The sequence below is a fragment of the Diceros bicornis genome, chromosome 12 (genome assembly GCF_020826845.1).
Source record: "Diceros bicornis minor isolate mBicDic1 chromosome 12, mDicBic1.mat.cur, whole genome shotgun sequence".
Taxonomy (NCBI): Eukaryota; Metazoa; Chordata; class Mammalia; order Perissodactyla; family Rhinocerotidae; genus Diceros; species Diceros bicornis.
Window position 1 is genome coordinate 4,121,148 of NC_080751.1, and position 18,004 is coordinate 4,139,151.

Genomic DNA, 18,004 nt, shown 5'->3' on the forward strand with positions numbered 1-18,004 from the left:
AAGCATTCCTTTGAATCATTGAAGTGCTTGCATCTTGGTTCGTGGTCAAAATTAGTAGAGTGTAGACTGTGCATTCAGAGCAGCACTTTAATTTTTCATTGCAGAAGATGGGTCCTCATAACTTTGCACAGTTTGTAGAAAGATCTGAAAATCTTTAGGCTAAAATCTGTTGTTAATTACAGCTGTGAGAAGCTTGCTGGAGAGCAGGGTTTCTCCTAGTGCACACCCACAGAACTCAGGGGAACTTACTTAAAATGCACATTTGGTGTCCTCACCTGGTCCTACCAGGTGGGAAATTCTGGGGATGAGGTCCAGGAGTCTGCATACTTTTCAGCCTCCTTTGATGGTTCTTGTGCGTGGTCAGGTTGGAGAATCACTGGCCCAGACATTGGTGGAGACGTTGATAATTTAAATTGAACAAATAGTAAAAGACATCCAGAAATGATTGGGTCTGGTTTCAACACCAGTGCTCTCACCAGCACTTTCTTTGTGGTTTTGATATTATGGGTGAAATTTCACATTCCTAACAGACAAATGAGACACTGCCTACCCAGTGGAAGTAGGAAAGTACCATATAGTGGGGGTTTTCCCCCTTTAGTGGTGGGAGTGGAATGGGATGGTTAAGGTGCTCTGCTCGAGTTGTATGGATCCAGGAATGAGTGTTGTCCTCCCCGCCCCAACGCAAACCTGTGAACTTCACCTCTGCAGGTCTGGTGCTCTGCCCGGGCTGGTGTGTGAATGCAGGCCTGTGCCTGTCTGTTGGTTCCTGTACCCTGTACAGGTGAGAACACGACCACATATCTTGATGAACCAAGATGTTTTGAGATTATGCAATCCAGAGCAAACACAGAAAAAGATTAGATACCGAAGCCCAAGCATCATCAATTTTTAGCCCACAGTATTTGATTTTCAGTTTTTATAATGTTTCATTGCCCTCAATACTTTAAAAATATGGCAATGTTGGAATTTTAATATATACAATGACTTTATCCCAATGGGTAAAGTTGGGAGTGATTTTGCCCCCCAGGGGACATTTGGCAATGTCTGAGGCATTTTTGTTGTCGCAACTGGGAGAGGGGAGGAGGACCAGAGATGCCAGCGGCATCTAGTGGGTAGAGGCCAGGGATGCTATGAAACATCCTACAATGCGCAGTACCGCCTCCTACAACAAAGAATTACCTGGCCCAATGTCAGTGGTGCCATGGTAGAGAAACCCTGCGAAAGGTCAATTAATGCCTCTTATCTGTGTTTTATGTTAGGATTCAGAGCAAGCTTTCATGTAAAAAGAGTTCCATGGCTAAAACTAGTTTGAAATTAACTACCTAGATTATATGAGGATGGCAGTCAGCTTGGGTGGACAAGGGAGGACAGATCGACTTCTGGAATCAATAAGAGAGAAATAACATGTCCCCAAGAGCCCTGTAAGCCACAGGTAAGGCCCTGGACTGGTGTATTCTTGAGCATTGCTAACTAAACCATTGTTCCCCCACCTCCAGCTTCCCTTCCCTGTTGGGTGAGGGTAGAAGAAAGTTTAGTTTAGAATTTCACTGGCACCTGCTGCTTCCCACCTTCTGGGCCCCCACCCTGCCACTTTGTTGTAGTGCCCGTGTATGGGCTCTGGCCAGACGGCCTAGGGGGTCGGCTCTCTGACCACACCGTGTCTGTGCTCAGTGTCCACACCACATTTCTCAACAGTCCCCTTTCCCGCATACCCTCCCCACACTCTTGTAGTTACATTCCTGTTATCACTTCCCTGGACCTTGGGTTTCTAGAAAGCGGGCACTCAATCCATCATTTCATCTCTGCATTCTCACCGAGCATGTTGGAGGAATCAATGAAATTAACTTCCAGAAATCACCCTTTTTGGTGTGTACAGTGGGGGTACCCATATTACTTTTTTAGGTTAAAGGACTTTAAAAGGCATTTTGTTTAGGAACTACTGTGTTGCATTCTGAAATAACTGCAATTTGAGTGTTATGAAACCCAGGCTTGGAATTGTCACATCAAAGTTACAGATTTTGCTTCATGTTTCCTTTTATGATTTCCGGCAGTACTCTGTGTGCTTCTTCCTCTCCTCCCCAACCCCTTGAAGGCAGGCTGCTATCCCCAAGATTAGGACTCTGCTCCTTGTTCTTTCCCTTGGGGATCTTATCTCTTAGAGCAACCTTGTCACCTTTATCCAGATAGCCCCAGGCCCTTACCTGGCTGTGGCAGACCCTACTATTGACTATTAAAGATTCCCTCTCTCCTTCTTCATTACTGACAGAACCCTAATTTTGTTTGGGGAAGCAGTATGGCTAGCTTGTAAAAGTTCCTGGCTAACTTTGCCGCTGGTGTGGCATGTGGTTGGTTCTGACCAAAGAGATATAAATGGAAGCCTGTCAGGGATTTCCAGGAAAGTTTTCCCTCTCCTGATACAGGTGCCTCCCCCTCCTTTCTGTCTCATCCCTCTTCTCCTTCCTGCCTGGAATGTGGGGCAGAGGTTGGCCACGTGCCAATGCCAGAGGAACAGAAGCTGGTAGGAGCTGGGGACATTGATGACATTGCAGAGCTACTGCGCCAGCCCTGTTCTGTGAGAAAAAGAAACCCCGCTTGGCTAAAAGCCGTGATACCCAGGATTCCGTCATGCAGCCAGGTGCACCCCCTGCCTGATCCTGCAGCTCAGATTCCTCCTGAGGGCTCCAAGCCTGGGTCTTCAGCTGTACATGGGATTTACCAACCTGATGGCCCACAGGCGTTTGAGACTCAGGAAGGCCAAACTGACCTTACATCTCCACAGCTTTCCCTCCTCCTGTGACGGCTCTCTACAAAGGGCTCCAACCGTCCTCCCTGTCACTTTAGTTGTCTTCCTCTCCCCTTGGCTACCGCCATCTTAGCTGAGGCCCGCAGGATCTGCTGTTGAGGGCCTCAGGCTCACCACCCCCCTCCTCTGCCATCCCTACTGCTCCCCCAGTGATTTTCCTCCACATGTTTCATGACCCCTCCTGAGTAAAATCCTCAAGGGCTTCTCCTGACCATCCGTGACCCTCTGCGATCTTCCATATGTTGACCCTGCTGACCTAATGGCCTGTCTTAGGTCAGGTTCCTTAGAAGCAGAGCCTGAAACAGGAATTCGAGGGCTCTTGGTTTATTGAGAGAGCTGCCAGGAGAAAGGGAGTGAGGGAGGAGAGAGACAGGGGAAGCAGCCAAGTAAAGCCGTGGGCTCAGATCCCTCAGGGAGCTCTGGAGCTTGAATTACTCTCCCAGGGTCATCTTACCTGGAGGCAAGTCATTGCCCTGTCAGTCAGTCAGTCAGTCGTTGGCTGCGGACAGAAGGCAAATCTACAGAGAAGGGAGCAGCTGTGTGCTGTTAGCAGTCAGCACTCACAACCTGGGCGTCCAATAGGACCACAGTATTACCCTTAACTCCTGCCTCCACCCCCACCCCATGCTGTACTTTCTCAGCTATACCCAGTCATTTGCTGTTCCCCAAACTAACCAGGCCTCTGTGCTTTGCTAATTCCGTTCCTTCTGCCCACAGTGTGTGTCTGCCTTCCTCGCTCAGCTCCTTTGTCGCCCCTCTGCTAGTGCTGGAGCTGTTGTGCATTCTCCTCGCGCTACCACATGCTTAATCTCTGTGAACCCCAAGGCTGTCTTCTCCCTGAGGGCAGGCTTTCTGCCTTCTGTTCTCCTTTATCAAGTAGAATTCTTCGTCTAAAACACAAAACCCGAGACATGATTTGAGTGACTGTTTTCTCAACTTTCCTATGGCTGGTACCCATGTATACCAGTCTAGGAGAGAAGTTGATTGGTTCCATACTGAGGATGCCTGAGGGCTTACCTCTCTCACCTGCTGAGAAAGGCGGACAGGTGGGATGGATGTTGTGTTGAGCCCCAGGCCACATTTCCAACTGCCTCCTGCGCATCTTTCTCAAATTTCATGACATCCTCATCACTAAACTACAAAAATTGACTTCCATCCCTATTTCTTTCCATAACTGGGACCCAGGTTTATCTTTGCATGCTTCTTGTCATCACTAGTCTTCCTTTTTGTCATTTTTCAATAGATCTCTGTCCTCGTCCATTCCTCTTCCTCCTCACTAGGGATGGCCTCAGGCTCCCCTTCCTCCTGGGCAGGAGCGAGCGCCCAGTGTCCTTCCTCACTGTCGTGTCTCCTGCCTCGCTGTCCCCGGGGAGCCCAGCGTGCAGCAGACCAGTCGTCCTTCTCTCCTGCTTTGAAGTGCTGCTCTCAGAAGCCTCCCGCCTTAAAAGGCATGCTCTTTTGGCTCCATATTAACATCTCAGCTGTGCTTCTTCACCTTCCCAGACAGTCCATTCCAGCCATGTGGGTTTATTCACTGCTTTCTCAACCTCAGATGTTTGTTTATAATAAACTGTCCCTTGGCATGCCTTCATTATTAAAACAAAAACAAAAATCCCTTCACATATATGCATAGCCACCTGTTGTTCCAAGACCCACCCTTCCTCAGCCCCCCCCCCCCCCCCCCCCCCGGTAAAGGGCATGGACGTGGAGGTGGGTAGATGTGGGTTGGAGTTCTCAGCTCATTACTTATCCGTGTGTGACCTTTGGCAGGTGAAATCTAGATAGCAATCCATTGAAGTAGACGTTTTAGGATTTAGTGATATCGTGTGTAGGCTTATTCCTCCCAATGAGTATTAATGCCCTCCCACTCTCGCACCAGTAATTGTCTATGCAGTTAATTTGACAATTCATCGTGTGCTGCTTTGTGGCATCTATTCTGCCCTTGTCTTGAATGGTTAATTCTTAATTTTGAAAATGTTAGTGCCAGTTCAATGGGCTGAAAGCCCGGGCCTTGCCCTTATATTTCTTCATCAGGGCCTTAATAAGAATTATTTCATCATCAGGCATACAAGCATTTAAGAAAAATCTGTTACATTTTTATATGTGAGTAGAAATACACAATTTTGAAAGCCAGGCCTTTTCTGCATAAGGATGGTTAGTGAAGCCGTGATATGGAGGCTCTTACCCCGGCAGTCTGAGTGAGAAGAGGGTCAGATTTATGAGCTCTGGGACCCTCGCACATAGGAGGAGGTGTTAGGGGACGAGCTGCCCGTGAAGGAGATGGGGAGGGAGAACTAGGAGGGTGCCACAGGGCAGGAGACAGGCAAGCCCTCAGTGATGGCCTGCCAACAAAGCCCTTGGAGGAATGCCTGAAACCACCATCACCTCTGAAACCCTCATAAGAAAACGAGGATTTAGTCAATAAATATGTGTTAGATGCCTATTATGTGCCTCTTACCCTCCTAGGCACTGTGGATTCAGTGGTGAGCAAAGCAAAGACCCCCGCTTCCATGGGATCTACAGTCTAGTGGGGGAGATGAGATAAATGTATATTAAAAAGAAAAAAATTATGACTAACATGTCCTGATGATAAGTGTTATAAAGACAAAATAAAGCATGCATATAGGAATATGCATATAAGCAGTTTTGGTAAGTGGGGCATATCTGTAGTAGTTTTATTATTCTGACTTAAGCAGTCTTCACATTATGTGAATTCATTGAATTGAGTGGAGGGTCCAGATCACTAAATTGGATGCCGTCTGTGTGTGTGCGTGCGCAACGTTGGCTGGGGGTGGCTCTAGTGTGGGGAGAGGTTTGTGACGTCCTGCTTCTCCAGTTCCTGCTGCAGCGCCAGCCCAGATCAGGTGAGTGCGAGCCTTCCGAAGCGAGAGGGCCTCTGTCATCCTTCATTTGTCCATTGCTTCACTCACCAGCGTTTTGGAAGCTCCCTGATGCTTAAGTAACACTGGACATGAGGCTTCCACAAAAGGAGGGGCCTCAGTCGCCCCTCCTGAGGCAAACTGGACTTGCTGAATGTCAACGTTCTTTATTTTGCTTCTCCGTAAGTATTTTTTCCAGATCAGCAGATCTCCCCAAAATATAGTAACTTAGTTTCTACTTTTTCACCCTTAAATGCTTGATTTATGAAATACTGTCCTAGTACACTAAAGAGATGATTCAGGGTTCCTAGAAATATTTTTTGTTTGAGTGGTTTTCAAATAGCTTTTCATCGTAGCGTAAAGACTTTTTCCCCGCAAAATGAAAACATCTTTAATTTTTTGGAAATAAAAGTAATAATGTACAGAATTCAAGTAGTATAAAAAGGAATGCAAAATGAGAAATTAACTTACCCACAATTGCAGCCCCTGTTCATACCACATGTGTACCTTCTTTCAGATATCTTTATACCTGTATACGCCTATGGATATGTCAACCGTCTTCTGCATTCTGATAATTTTTGTTAGTTAAAAGTATCATTACCTTTGAAGTTAATGGTGTACAGTTATTCAGTAGTTAACATGCCCATGGTTCAATGTTTATGTAACTGAGCTTTTAGTTGCAACCTGTCCTCCACCAAACAAAACACTAGAGGCAAGAGAAATGAATGGAAACAGTGCAGAGGGTGCAGGGGTGAGCGCCACTGTAGACTGATGATCCGCAGGTTCTCCAAGGGAGCATCCTAAGGCCACCTAGCTATATGTCAGCTGTATGTCAGTGAAGATGACCCAGGTTGGCCCTCCTTTTGTGGTGTTGAGAGGCATGGAATCCAAATGGTCCCTTATAAGTTGGAAGAATACCTTCCAAGCCCAAGTAGGAGGATTCAGTGAAACTCCATGGAAAGTTAAATTCTCATACCTTGAGTGGATACATCCCAGAACATGATTATATGTATATATACATGCATTTTTACATACAGGACTGCTTTTTTCTTACGGTATCATTCTGTGTCGGTAGATGTGTATCCTCAATACTTGAAGCTGGAGCTTCTCAAACTAATGTTCGTATGAATCCCCTGATTCAGCAGGTCTGGGGGGTCTGAGACTCTGCATTTCTAACCAGGTGATGCTGAGGCTGTGATCACAGATTCCTCTTCACATGGCAAGGCTTTAAGGACTACAGAGTATTCCATGTGGTTTGCACCATAATTTACCAAGAAATTCCCTGTTCTTGGACATTTTAGATGTTCCAGTAGAGCTTATGCTTTATTATTCTTTGCAATTATGATTTCTGTTAGCATTCAGTTTCAGTTTTAATCTTAAATAGTATTGCAAAAATACATGGTTTTTTTGGAAGTTTATCTTATTTGGTGACAGACCATGGGCATGTAATGCACAGTCCATTCAATGTGAGATGTTTCTTAAGGGCCTGCTATGTGCTGAGCCCTGTCCTAGGTGTTGGGGATACAAAGATGAACAAAGTTCTGTCCAGATGACTGCAGCTCAGTCCTCTACCTTGCAAAAAGGTAGAGGAGACCTAAAACATACACAGAAAATCTCGGTTCACTGTGGTAAACAGAGATAGGGAAGTGCCCAGGGATGGCTATGATGTTGAAAAATCATCTTCATAGAGAAGGAGAAAGGGTATAAGGATGAAAAGTAGTTCACCAGACTGATTGTTGGGAGGGATTCCCACTGGGATTCCAGACTGAGGGTGCATCATGTGCAAAGGCACTGAGGCAATAGTCTGGTACATCCAGGTTTCTGACAGTACTTCTTTGTGGCTAGAGTGTGACAGACGAAGTTTGTGACCTGGAGTCATAGAACGTGAGATGAGCTGGCAACCATTAAGCAGATGTATATTTTAAAAAGATGGCTTTAAGGGAACAGAATTGAGACAGGGGAGTCCAGGTAAGTGACCTCCACTAAGGGAATGTCACTGGGCATGGGAGGTTCAAGAAGGTATGATGGAGAGGCCCAGGGGATTGATTGGGGCTGGGATGAAAGAGAGGTCTGGGGCTGACCTGCGGGTTTTTGGTTTGGATGGCTGAGTGGATGTTGCCACTCAAATAATGCAAGGAATAGAGGAAAATGCCAGGTTCTGCTTAGTCACGTTGTCTGAGGTGAGGATAGCGTGCAGGTCGCTAGATATACAGGTCTGAGTTTGAGAGGTCTCCGTAGAGAGCTGGATTTGGGGGTCTGCTCCCCAGAGGAGGTGAGTAACAGGCAAGTGATGAAATCTTATAGTGAATATGTGGGGGGCAAGGAGAAAGTTGTGCTGAGGGTGGAAACCAGAACCCTGGAGTCATAAGATGTGCATGTGGGAGATTAAGGTTGCAAAGGTCGTAAGGAAAGTATGGTTCCAAGGCATCCTGGGCATGGTGTGCAGACCGAGTGAAGGAAGACAGACCCAGGCTGGGAGTGGCTCCGCCGTCACAGGGAGCAGTGACAGTGGGGAGAAGAGGCGGTGAAGGAAGGTGGGCGTTGAGAAGTTCTCTAGGTTTAGAAAGGAGTTGGGAGAGAGAGACAGGTTACTCCAAGACCTGACTTGGGGTGAGCACATGAGGGGCTTTGGGGGGATGTTGCTTCTCCAGAGACACCAGGAAGGGAAACAGAATGGACTGAAGAAGGGACTCTGTGACAGGGCTAGAGCCGAAGCCCGTGGCTGGAAGTGAGGGTGACCAGGGAATGGCAAGTGCCTTAAAGCCCTGCCCAATGGGTTATATAAATGAGACTTGGAGCCTGTAACTTCCCTTTCTGTGAAATAATAATAGTGACAACCAGCACTTTTGAGTGCTTCTGTGCAACCACTGTGCCCTGTATTAATCCTATGAGGTAGGTAATATTATTATCCCCATTTTACAGATGAGGACACCGAGCTACAAGAGTTGCAGAACTTGCCCAAAGCTTCACAGCTGGTAGGTGGAGGGGCTGAGCCAGGTGTCATAGATGCTGTGCTCTCATACTACATACTGCCCCGCATAATGATGTTTCAGTCAGCGATGGACCATGTACGACAGTGGTCCCATGAGATCAGTACCATATAGCCTAGGTGTGGAGTAGGCTATCCCATCTAGGTTTGTGTAGGTATGCTCTATGATGTTCACACAGTGACAAAATCGCCAAATGATGCATTTCTCAGAACGTATCCCCGTCATTAAGTGACGCATGACTATACCTCTCCTGAGATCCTCTCCAGTAGGAAAACAAAAACACAACTTTTATGTGGGAATTGGATGGATTGTGTGAGCATGTTTGATGGCAGTGATGGTGAGAGGAGGAAGGAGGGCAGGACTGTAGCCCCTCCTGTCACCTTCAGAGCTCCTCCTTTCCTTGCTTGATGCCACTTTCCTGAAAGTGGTAGAAGAGAATCATCTGACATGTCAGTCAGTGCCCAGCAGGAAACCAGAAGCCACGTAGATACTTCAGACAGAGAGGGCTTTCATGCGAGGGGTTGGTTACAAAGATGATGGCAGGCCAACGTGAGAAGTGTTAGCCAGAAATCAGGAGGCTGCTGTCACCCTGGGCTGAAACTCGTACTTGTCACAAAGCTGCTGGAGGTACCATCACTTCTCTCGAGTAGAAACCTAGGATGCTGGATGCCCACTGCCGCTGCTGGTGTCACATGTAGTCACCCTCCGTCGTCTGCTCCTGTCAGAACCTCCACTGAATCAGGGGAATGGAAAGGCTCCTCCTTTCCTCTTGTCTCCAGCCTTCCACCAGGACATCCCACAATGACAACAGGAAGCCAGCCGGCAAGAGAGAGTCTGGGAAATATGGTGTACAGGCTGACAGCGGGAGTGGCAGAGAAGACGAGAAATAGAGGGTCAGAGTGGAGCTGAGAGCCAGCAGTGCTGTCCAGCACACCAGCAGTAGGCAGAGGTTCTTTCTGTTGCCACAGTCAGCTTTGTTCTCTGGAGGTCTACTTTGCTGTGACCTGAGTGTCATTCTGGTCATAAAAACACAGACATCTTAGAAACTTTAATTTTATGTTTGTACTGGTTATAGGTAGCCTGCTGGTTCCCACCACTTCGCTGACCATGCATTTAAGTAACCACGAAGTTGTGGTGTTTGAAAACGTTCCGGAGTCTCAGTTGTTCTAATTTCTCTTTTAAGAATTCAGTAGATTCTTCAGCAAAGGTTTACTAGTGAGGTCCTTGGCACTATTTTTTGAAATTGCTCAAATAGAATGATACATATCTGTGAAAACTCTTGCACTGTATTGCTTCACGTTTAGAATTGGAGTTGAGGGAGAGATTGTTTACAGTAGCAAAAAAAGTAAATACTTGAATGTCAGTTTGATAAAGGATTTTTTTCAAAGAAAATGGCACAACCCTAATGGGGGAAATGAAGTGAATAATGAGAGATAACTTCCTTGTAGCTGAAAGACTAAGCTTAGTATAGACATTATTTCTCAAATTAACGTATAAATTTGTCATCATAGCAATAGGTGCCCATATTAGTAGAGATATGACTTTGCTTTTTGTTAACAGTTGCTTAAACAAGACAGAAGTTTGTTTCTCTGTCATGTAACAGTCCAGAGGCAGGCAGCCCCGGGTGGAATGGCAGCTCTGTCCTTGGGGTGGTCCAGGGACCCAGGCCCCTTCCCTCTTGTTGCTCCACCATCCCTTGTGACGTGCCCTCTGTCTGAGGGCCAAAGCGGCTCGTCATGTGTCGTTATCTCAGCCAGCAGGAAGTGGGGGAAAAGGAAAAGGAGAGTGTGCCAAGGAATGCACCCTGGAAGTTGTACAAGTCACTTTTGCTCACACCCCATTGGCTAGAACTTAGGCACGAGGCCATACCTCTCTCCAAGGGAGGCTGGGAAATGTAGTCTTTATTCTGGGAGGTGGTTGTGCCCAGCTGAAAGCCCAGAGTTCTATTAAGTGGAGAGAAAGGGGGAAATTGATACTGAGGGAGACGTATCTATCTCTGCTACCATACTCCTGGGAATATTGTTTAGAAATTGATAATATGAGAATGAGAATAAAATTAACTCAGAAGAATAAGTAGGCAAGCATACCTGAGAACACATATTTTTTTAAAAGAAAAATTTCTTTTAAAATAGCCATATTTTCTTTTTTTCTAAGTGTAACACTTCTGTTTTGAATGTAATACTTTTTAAAAAAAACTTTATTATAGAAAACTTCAGATATACAAAAGTGTGACAGTATTGAGACTTGTATAATGAGCCCCATGTACCCATTGTCCAGCTTTGACAGTTATCAATTTAAAGCTAGTCTTGTCTTATCTCATCTGTTCCCCCTCACACTTGTCCCCTTCCTGATGTTTTTTGAAGTGGATCTCATTTCTGCTGTTTCATCTATAAATAGTTCCTTATGAATCTCTAAAAGATAAAGACTCTTTAAAAAAAAATTCAACTTTTTATTTTGGAATAATTGTAGATTCACATGCAGTTGTAAGAAATAATACAGAGAGATCCAACATGCCCTTTACTCAGTTACCCCCAATGGTGGCACCTTGCAAAACCATGGTACAATGTCACAGCTGGGATATTGACATGGGTACAGTCAAGATACAGAATATTTCCATTGCCACAAAGACCCCTCATGTTGCCCTTCCTATAGGCACACCCACCATCCCCTCCGTAACTCCTGACAACTACTAATCTGTTTTCTATTTCTATAAATTTGTCATTTCAAGAATGTTATATAAATGGAATCATACAATATGTAACCTTTCAGTATTGGCTCAGCCTAATTTCCTTTAGATTCATTCACATTGTTGTGTGTATCAATAGTTCATTCTTTTTCGTTGCTGAGTAGTATTCCACAGTATGGAGGTACCGCATAAAGACTCTTTAAAAACATAATCTGCCTAACTCTTCCCTCTTTTTCCTCTTCCTCTCTCTTCTCCTCTCTTCACAGCAATGCCAAGTGAGTATAACTGTGTGAAACTGAGAAGTGATTGCTCGAGACCCCCCCTGCAATGGTACACCCGAGCTCAAAACAAGATGAGAAGACCCAACTTATTAATAAAAGACATCCTCAAGTAAGTATGAGCCCTTGGGCATAAGATCCCGCTGATTTGGGTCAACTGTGTAGAATTGGGAGAAAAATTCAACGAGAGCCCTAAAGATGGTTCTCATGCTTGGTCGTAGGATCATTTAAAGGCACATCCGAGTGACGATCCGGTGCACAGGTGCCAGGGGTTCATGCCACACACTGTACTTGGTAATAGTGCAGTGCCGAGCCAGCGGGCCGCTCAGACTCTGCACCTGAGCTTCGAGGCCTGAGAGAGCAGCTCGTCCTGCCATGATTAAACAAAAGAGGGCTTTTCCCCTCACTATTTTAAGTTAATCTAAAACTATGGTTAATTAAGGTCCCCTACAGGTATTTGAATAACATTAACTATTGAACACTAAAAAGGATGACTGGTTGGTTTCAGCTAGGTCACCCTTATATCCTAATAAGTGGTAGAATTGTTAAAGGGGGAACTTGTCAATTTTATTTGGTACCAGCCAAACCAAGTTGAAAACTACCCTTTTTTCATGTCTATGGCTAGAAATCCAACCCTGAAGTCTAGTCTTCCATTTCACTTGACTAATGTAGGAGGTGTAGAAGGAGGAAAATGGGAAAACGAAATGTATATTAATGAACACTTATATCATTTCCATCTCCTTTTGTCATCAACCAGTATTTACTGAGGTCTGCACATGCCTGGCCCTGGGTTGGGTGCCAGCCACATGGCAGCAAACAAAATGGACCTGGGCCCCGTGCTGCTCACAGTGTGGGCGAGACAGACTGGCCACCGGGAATTACAGTACAGCGCAATCAATGCTGTAGATACTGGGCCTGCTTGTAACACTCTTTTCTCCTTCCTTTTTTTATTTTCTTAATAATCAAAATAAGGGAATCATTACATGCACTGAATGTAATACCTTTTCTGGGGGCTAGAGAGAGGAATGGGTAATACTACATTCAGAAGATTCAAAATTCCAAAGATATCAAAGGTACTCAGTAAAACATCTCCTCATCCCTGCCCCCCACATTTCCCCTCTCACTTAAAGGAAATCAGTATTACCAGTCTTGTGTATCTAAGAAATAGTGTGTGTGTGTGTGTGTGTGTGTGTGTGTGCGCGCGTGCGCGCGCGCGTGCAGGTGTGCGTATATTCCCACCCTGCCCGCCCGCCTGCTTTCTCACACAATTGATAGCGTCCTATTCACTTAACATTGTACGCGATCCCGGGGAGAAATGAAGATGCCTGCCCGGGTTCTCATGGGGGAGCCTGTTGAAATGAGAATCGAGAAGTCTTGAAAACACTTCCTAGCAATACTTTCTCACATCATCATCCTCAAATATTAAGAACTGTTTAGCATCTGTTGTCTACAGTATGCTATGCTAGACGCTATATTTTTTTTAACTGCCCCTTTCTTTGGAAAATAGATTTATTTTCTCCTTAAGGTTATTCCTTAACTTTGTTTTTCAATAACTGCAAATTATTTAAAGCAATGGTTCTTAAACTTTGATTTAAACTTTTTTTTTTTTTAACTTTTAGTTTGTCAGTATCACTTCGGGAGCTTATTAAAAATGAGATTTCTAGAACCAGGAGTAGACTCAATTCTTTTCCCCCAATCCTGTGTGTGTATGTGTGTGTTTTAAACTGTGTAATAGTGTGAATTTATCAGATCTTTAAAAGCAGTTTTTGTACTTAGGGGTGATGGGTGATACTGTCTCACCTCAGTCAGCCTCATTTCTGGACAGTTCTTTAGAGGAATAATGAGTAGATTGTTTATTTTGTTTTTATGACTCAGTATTTTTCCCCCAATTTTTTTTATTGTGGTAAAATATACATAACAGGGCCGGCCCCGTGGCTTAGCAGTTAAGTGTGCACGCTCTGCTGCTGGCCGCCTGGGTTCGGATCCCGGGCGTGCACCGACCCGCCGCTTCTCCGGCCATGCTGAGGCTGCATCCCACATACAGCAACTAGAAGGATGTGCAACTATGACATACAACTATCTACTGGGGCTTTGGGGGAAAAAAATAAATAAAATTATTAAAAAATATATATATATATACATAACAGAATTTACCATCTTAACCATTTCTAAGTATACAGTTCAGTGATATTAAGTACATCCACACTGTTGTGCAGCCATCACACCCTCCATCTCCAGAACTCTTTCATCTTATCAAACTGATGCTCTGTACCCATTATAAACACAAATTCCCCCTTCGCCCTCCCCCGGCCCATTCTACTTTCTGTCTCTGATTTTTGACTACTCTATGTGTCTCATATAAGTGGAATCATACAGGACTGACAGTATTTTATTTTATTTTGTTTTGTGAGGAGATCAGCCCTGTGCTAACATCTGCCAATCCTCCTCTTTTTTTGCTGAGGAAGACTGGCCCTGGGCTAACATCCGTGCCCATCTTCCTCCACTTTATATGGGACACCAGCACAGCATGGCTTGCCAAGCAGTGTGTTGGTGCACGCCCGGGATCCGAACCGGTGAACCCCGGGCCGCCGCAGCGGAGTGCGAGCACTTAACCGCTTGCGCCACTGGGCTGGCCCCCTGACAGTATTTTAAAGTGGCAAAAAATTGAAGCTGAGATTCTGTAGTTCAAAATCTATTATTTGGTTTTTTTTAAGTCCAGTAATCTGCATTGTGATTCAGATTTTATTATGATGACTTTGCGGAAAAAAGTTTTTTCTGTATTCGCTTATAACAAAGACAGTCATAAGTGACTAATTTATCTTGCTGGGAAAATAAGAAATGGTGCCTTAAATTGACCATTGACTAAGGTCAACTTTAAAGACTATACTTTTATGCTGCATGGCAGGCAAACTCAGTTTGGGTTAGGTTTTTACTTATTCCACATGATCTCTCTTGATTATCACATGACTGCATCATTATACCTAACTGATTTTTTTTTTTCCCAGGTGTACATTGCTTGTGTTTGGAGTGTGGATCCTTTATATCCTCAAGTTAAATTATACTACTGAAGAATGTGACATGAAAAAAATGCATTATGTGGACCCTGACCGCGTAAAGGTTAGATATTCCATGGGTGTGGTTTAAATTAAAACATTTCTAAGCATACACTTAAATAGTATTATTATTTCTAAAGTGTTATAAGTAAAAGTTCATGAAAGTTATAAACAGATGGGAAAACAATCTTAGCACTCCAAAACCCAAATCAGAGACAACTCCCCTACCAAAACAATCAACCCACCCACCTGACCCACAGTATTCTTCCTCCATTTGCTGAAGTCGTGGGTGAGGTGAGTTCCATTGGACACAGTCTAGGGTACCTGTTCTGGAGTTAATATGCTATGATGCTGCCAGTGTATGTGTTCTTAGAACAGGAAGAAATTCTTTTAGTATTGCCTGTCATTCCTATGTTTTATTTTTCGTTTTAATGATTTCACATTGTATTTCAAGATTTTTCCTTCAGTTTATATTTATTTTTCTAAATCAATTGATATATTAAATGCTCATTTCACTGATTATTTTACTGGTTAAATTATCCAATAATGTTCAGCCCTGGGTGAAAGAAGAGATGATTTTAAGTGAGGTGTGTGGTTATAATGATAACCAGCATGTGTAAGTGCTTTACGTAGATTATCTCATTTAATTATCATCACGACTCAGGGATAGCGCAGGATTCTCTCCATCTTAGAGATGATGGCCTGAGAGGTGAAGCTGCTTGCCCTAGTTCACATCTAGTTGAGTTTACTGGTTTAGTTAATCTGGTGTGTAATGTGTAACTATTATAAAAGTGCTTTAGCAGTATAAGCTCATTAAACCCTCATAACAGTCTTGGGCTTGTAGGTACTATTATCATCCCCATCTCACAGCTGAGGAAACGCAGGGGCAGGAAGATGAAGTGACCTGTCCAAGGTTACCTTAGCTGGTAAGTGGTAGAGTCAGGGCTTGGACCCAGCAGTGTGGTTTCAGAGTCCAAGCTCCTGATGACTCTTCTCTCTGCCTGAGTAGGGAGTGACCACAGAGAAGAAGCCAGAAGTTATAGGCAGCATGATGCAGAGGAGAGCTTAAATTTTTGATCTAGATTCAAATCTAGATGCCAGTTAGTAACAGTGAGACCTTGGGCAAGTTGCTTAATTGTTTGGAGTCCCAGTCTTCTCAGCTGTAAAGTGTAGATGACAGCATCTGTGTGTGAAGATTGTCATCCAAGTTGAATAAGATAGTATATACAAAGCTCCTTTTCTAGCCCTGATTTTTATTCATGTTTCTACTTTATATATCCTTCAAAGTGCCTCACATTTTTTGTGGTACAGACAGGTGTAAACAAATAAATGAAAAGAGCATAGTTAATAAATGCACAGCTTGGCCTCTGCAGAACTGTTGTCTCTCAGGGTCTTGCTGATCACAGAGCCTTCATTTCTTGCTTTGTCTCCTCAGATGTTCGCTGACTCGCTTCGTTTCATCAGCATTAGCACGTCTGCTTGCGTGGAGCAGGACGTGTCCAGTAGCCTCTGCTCGGGCTTTCCTTCTCCCTACCTGGCTGGCCTCGTGGACATTTCCAACTCCCTTTCAATTCCAAGGCCCCTCGCAGCTCCCTTGGATAAAGTTTTTAGACATCTGTCTCTGTTTTTGTCTCTTGGGAAAGGCCTGAAGTGATGACACTTGATATGACTTACTGGTATCTGTGAACTCTTCCCTTTGTTTCTTTGCTGCACTTCTCCACATTCTCGATGCATCCTCTTTCTCCTGTCCATTTAATTAATCACACCATTGACCATCTGACCGACAGCAACAATAGTTGCTCTCGAGTCTGGGTTAATTGAGGAGAAGTGTGAGTTGTCTTTTACAAGGGTTGAACACACCGTTTCACAAGTACAAGATGGAGAAGATGCAGTTGGTAACACCTTGGGTGAAGCCAACTTAACAGTTTTAGTTCCTAGCCTGTGCCATCTGTGTCAACATGTGCCATGGCTGCCTACACCATTTTCCTTAAGCTACGTTAATAGACCAGGGATGGTCTGCTTGTCCCTGCAGTGTTCACACAAGTGCTCTGATCATTATAGCTGTTACTTTTTTTTTTTCTTTTTTTTGTGAGGAAGATCAGCCCTGAGCTAACATCCATGCCAATCCTCCTCTTTTTGCTGAGGAAGATTGCGCCTGGGCTAACATCTGTGCCCATCTTCCTCCACTTTATATGGGACGCCACCACAGCACGGCCTGACAAGCGGTGCGTCGGTGCGCGCCCGGGATCCGAACCCGGGCCGCCAGCAGCAGAGTGCGCATACTTAACCGCTATGCCACGGGGCCAGCCCCCTATGGCTGTTACTTTTTAAGGTCCCCCCAAGGAATCCTGGTGACTTATGAGAATGACCAGAGAAGAGACTCAAGACTGTGTCCTTGAGGAACCTTTGAAAGGATGGGAACATTTGTGTAGCCCAGAGGAGAGAAGACCTAGTACAGGGCACATGGCAGCTACTGTCAGCAAGCCAGAGGCCTGGCCCGTGGAGGGGTCGGCCCTGCCTGGGTGGCCTTAGTGGCAGAGATGTGTATCAGGAGATGGCAGCCAAGATGAAAGGGGAAGGGTTTGATGGTCCAAGGCATCCAAAGATGGACTAAATGGGCCACCTTGGTGGCAAGTCTCTGGAGGTCTTTAAGCAAAAATAGAATAATTATTTTGGGGGTCTTGTAGGTAGAATTCAGGCATCAGACAGTGAGTAGCTCAAGGGCCTTTCACATCCCTTCTAGTCCTGAGATTCTTTGCAATTTGCCAGTACCTGGCTGGACAGTGTAGGCTGGTTTCGTAACCTGAAGCTTTCCCTGTCCTGACACGTGGGCACCAGTAGTCCCCAACTCAGTGACTTTCAAGCTGAACCCACACAGTACTGAGGAGCTCCTCTGAAACTTACCAGATTCCTTCTGGTATTATAATCATTTATGTAAGCATCTAAGTAAGGTATTTGAGAGCAGGGACTGTGTTTATAAAAATTTATATAGTTTCTGGGATTCCAGGAAAACGAAAATGATCCAACGCTGCGCTTTGGAATCCTCTGCTCTCACCCATTACCCCAGTTTCATGTCTCTATCCGCCTTCCTGCATCCAGGTACACACCACTGTGGCTGTGGTAGGATCTCTAAAAATTGATTCTGATATGTTGCTTCCCCGCTTCAAACTCTGATTTCTCTCCATTACCTTTAGGAGAATATCCAGACTCCTTAGTCTGGCCTGTAGGGCTCTTCATGACTTGGTTCCTTCCAATCTCTTCAGCCTCCTTTGCCACCCCTATCATCCCAGCACTGCCTATATCAGCACACTAAGC

General features: G+C 44.8%; 1 protein-coding gene across 2 annotated transcripts in view; it reads left to right on the top strand.

Moving 5' to 3' along the window:
* Positions 1-18,004, top strand: part of ST3GAL5 (ST3 beta-galactoside alpha-2,3-sialyltransferase 5) — a 57,139-nt gene that overhangs the window by 12,119 nt on the left and 27,016 nt on the right. For both annotated transcript variants that reach the window (XM_058550775.1, XM_058550776.1), the window contains exons 2-3: positions 11,625-11,748; positions 14,642-14,753. In XM_058550775.1, coding sequence (XP_058406758.1) covers positions 11,625-11,748; positions 14,642-14,753 — 236 coding nt within the window. The remainder of the gene's footprint in view (positions 1-11,624; positions 11,749-14,641; positions 14,754-18,004) is intronic.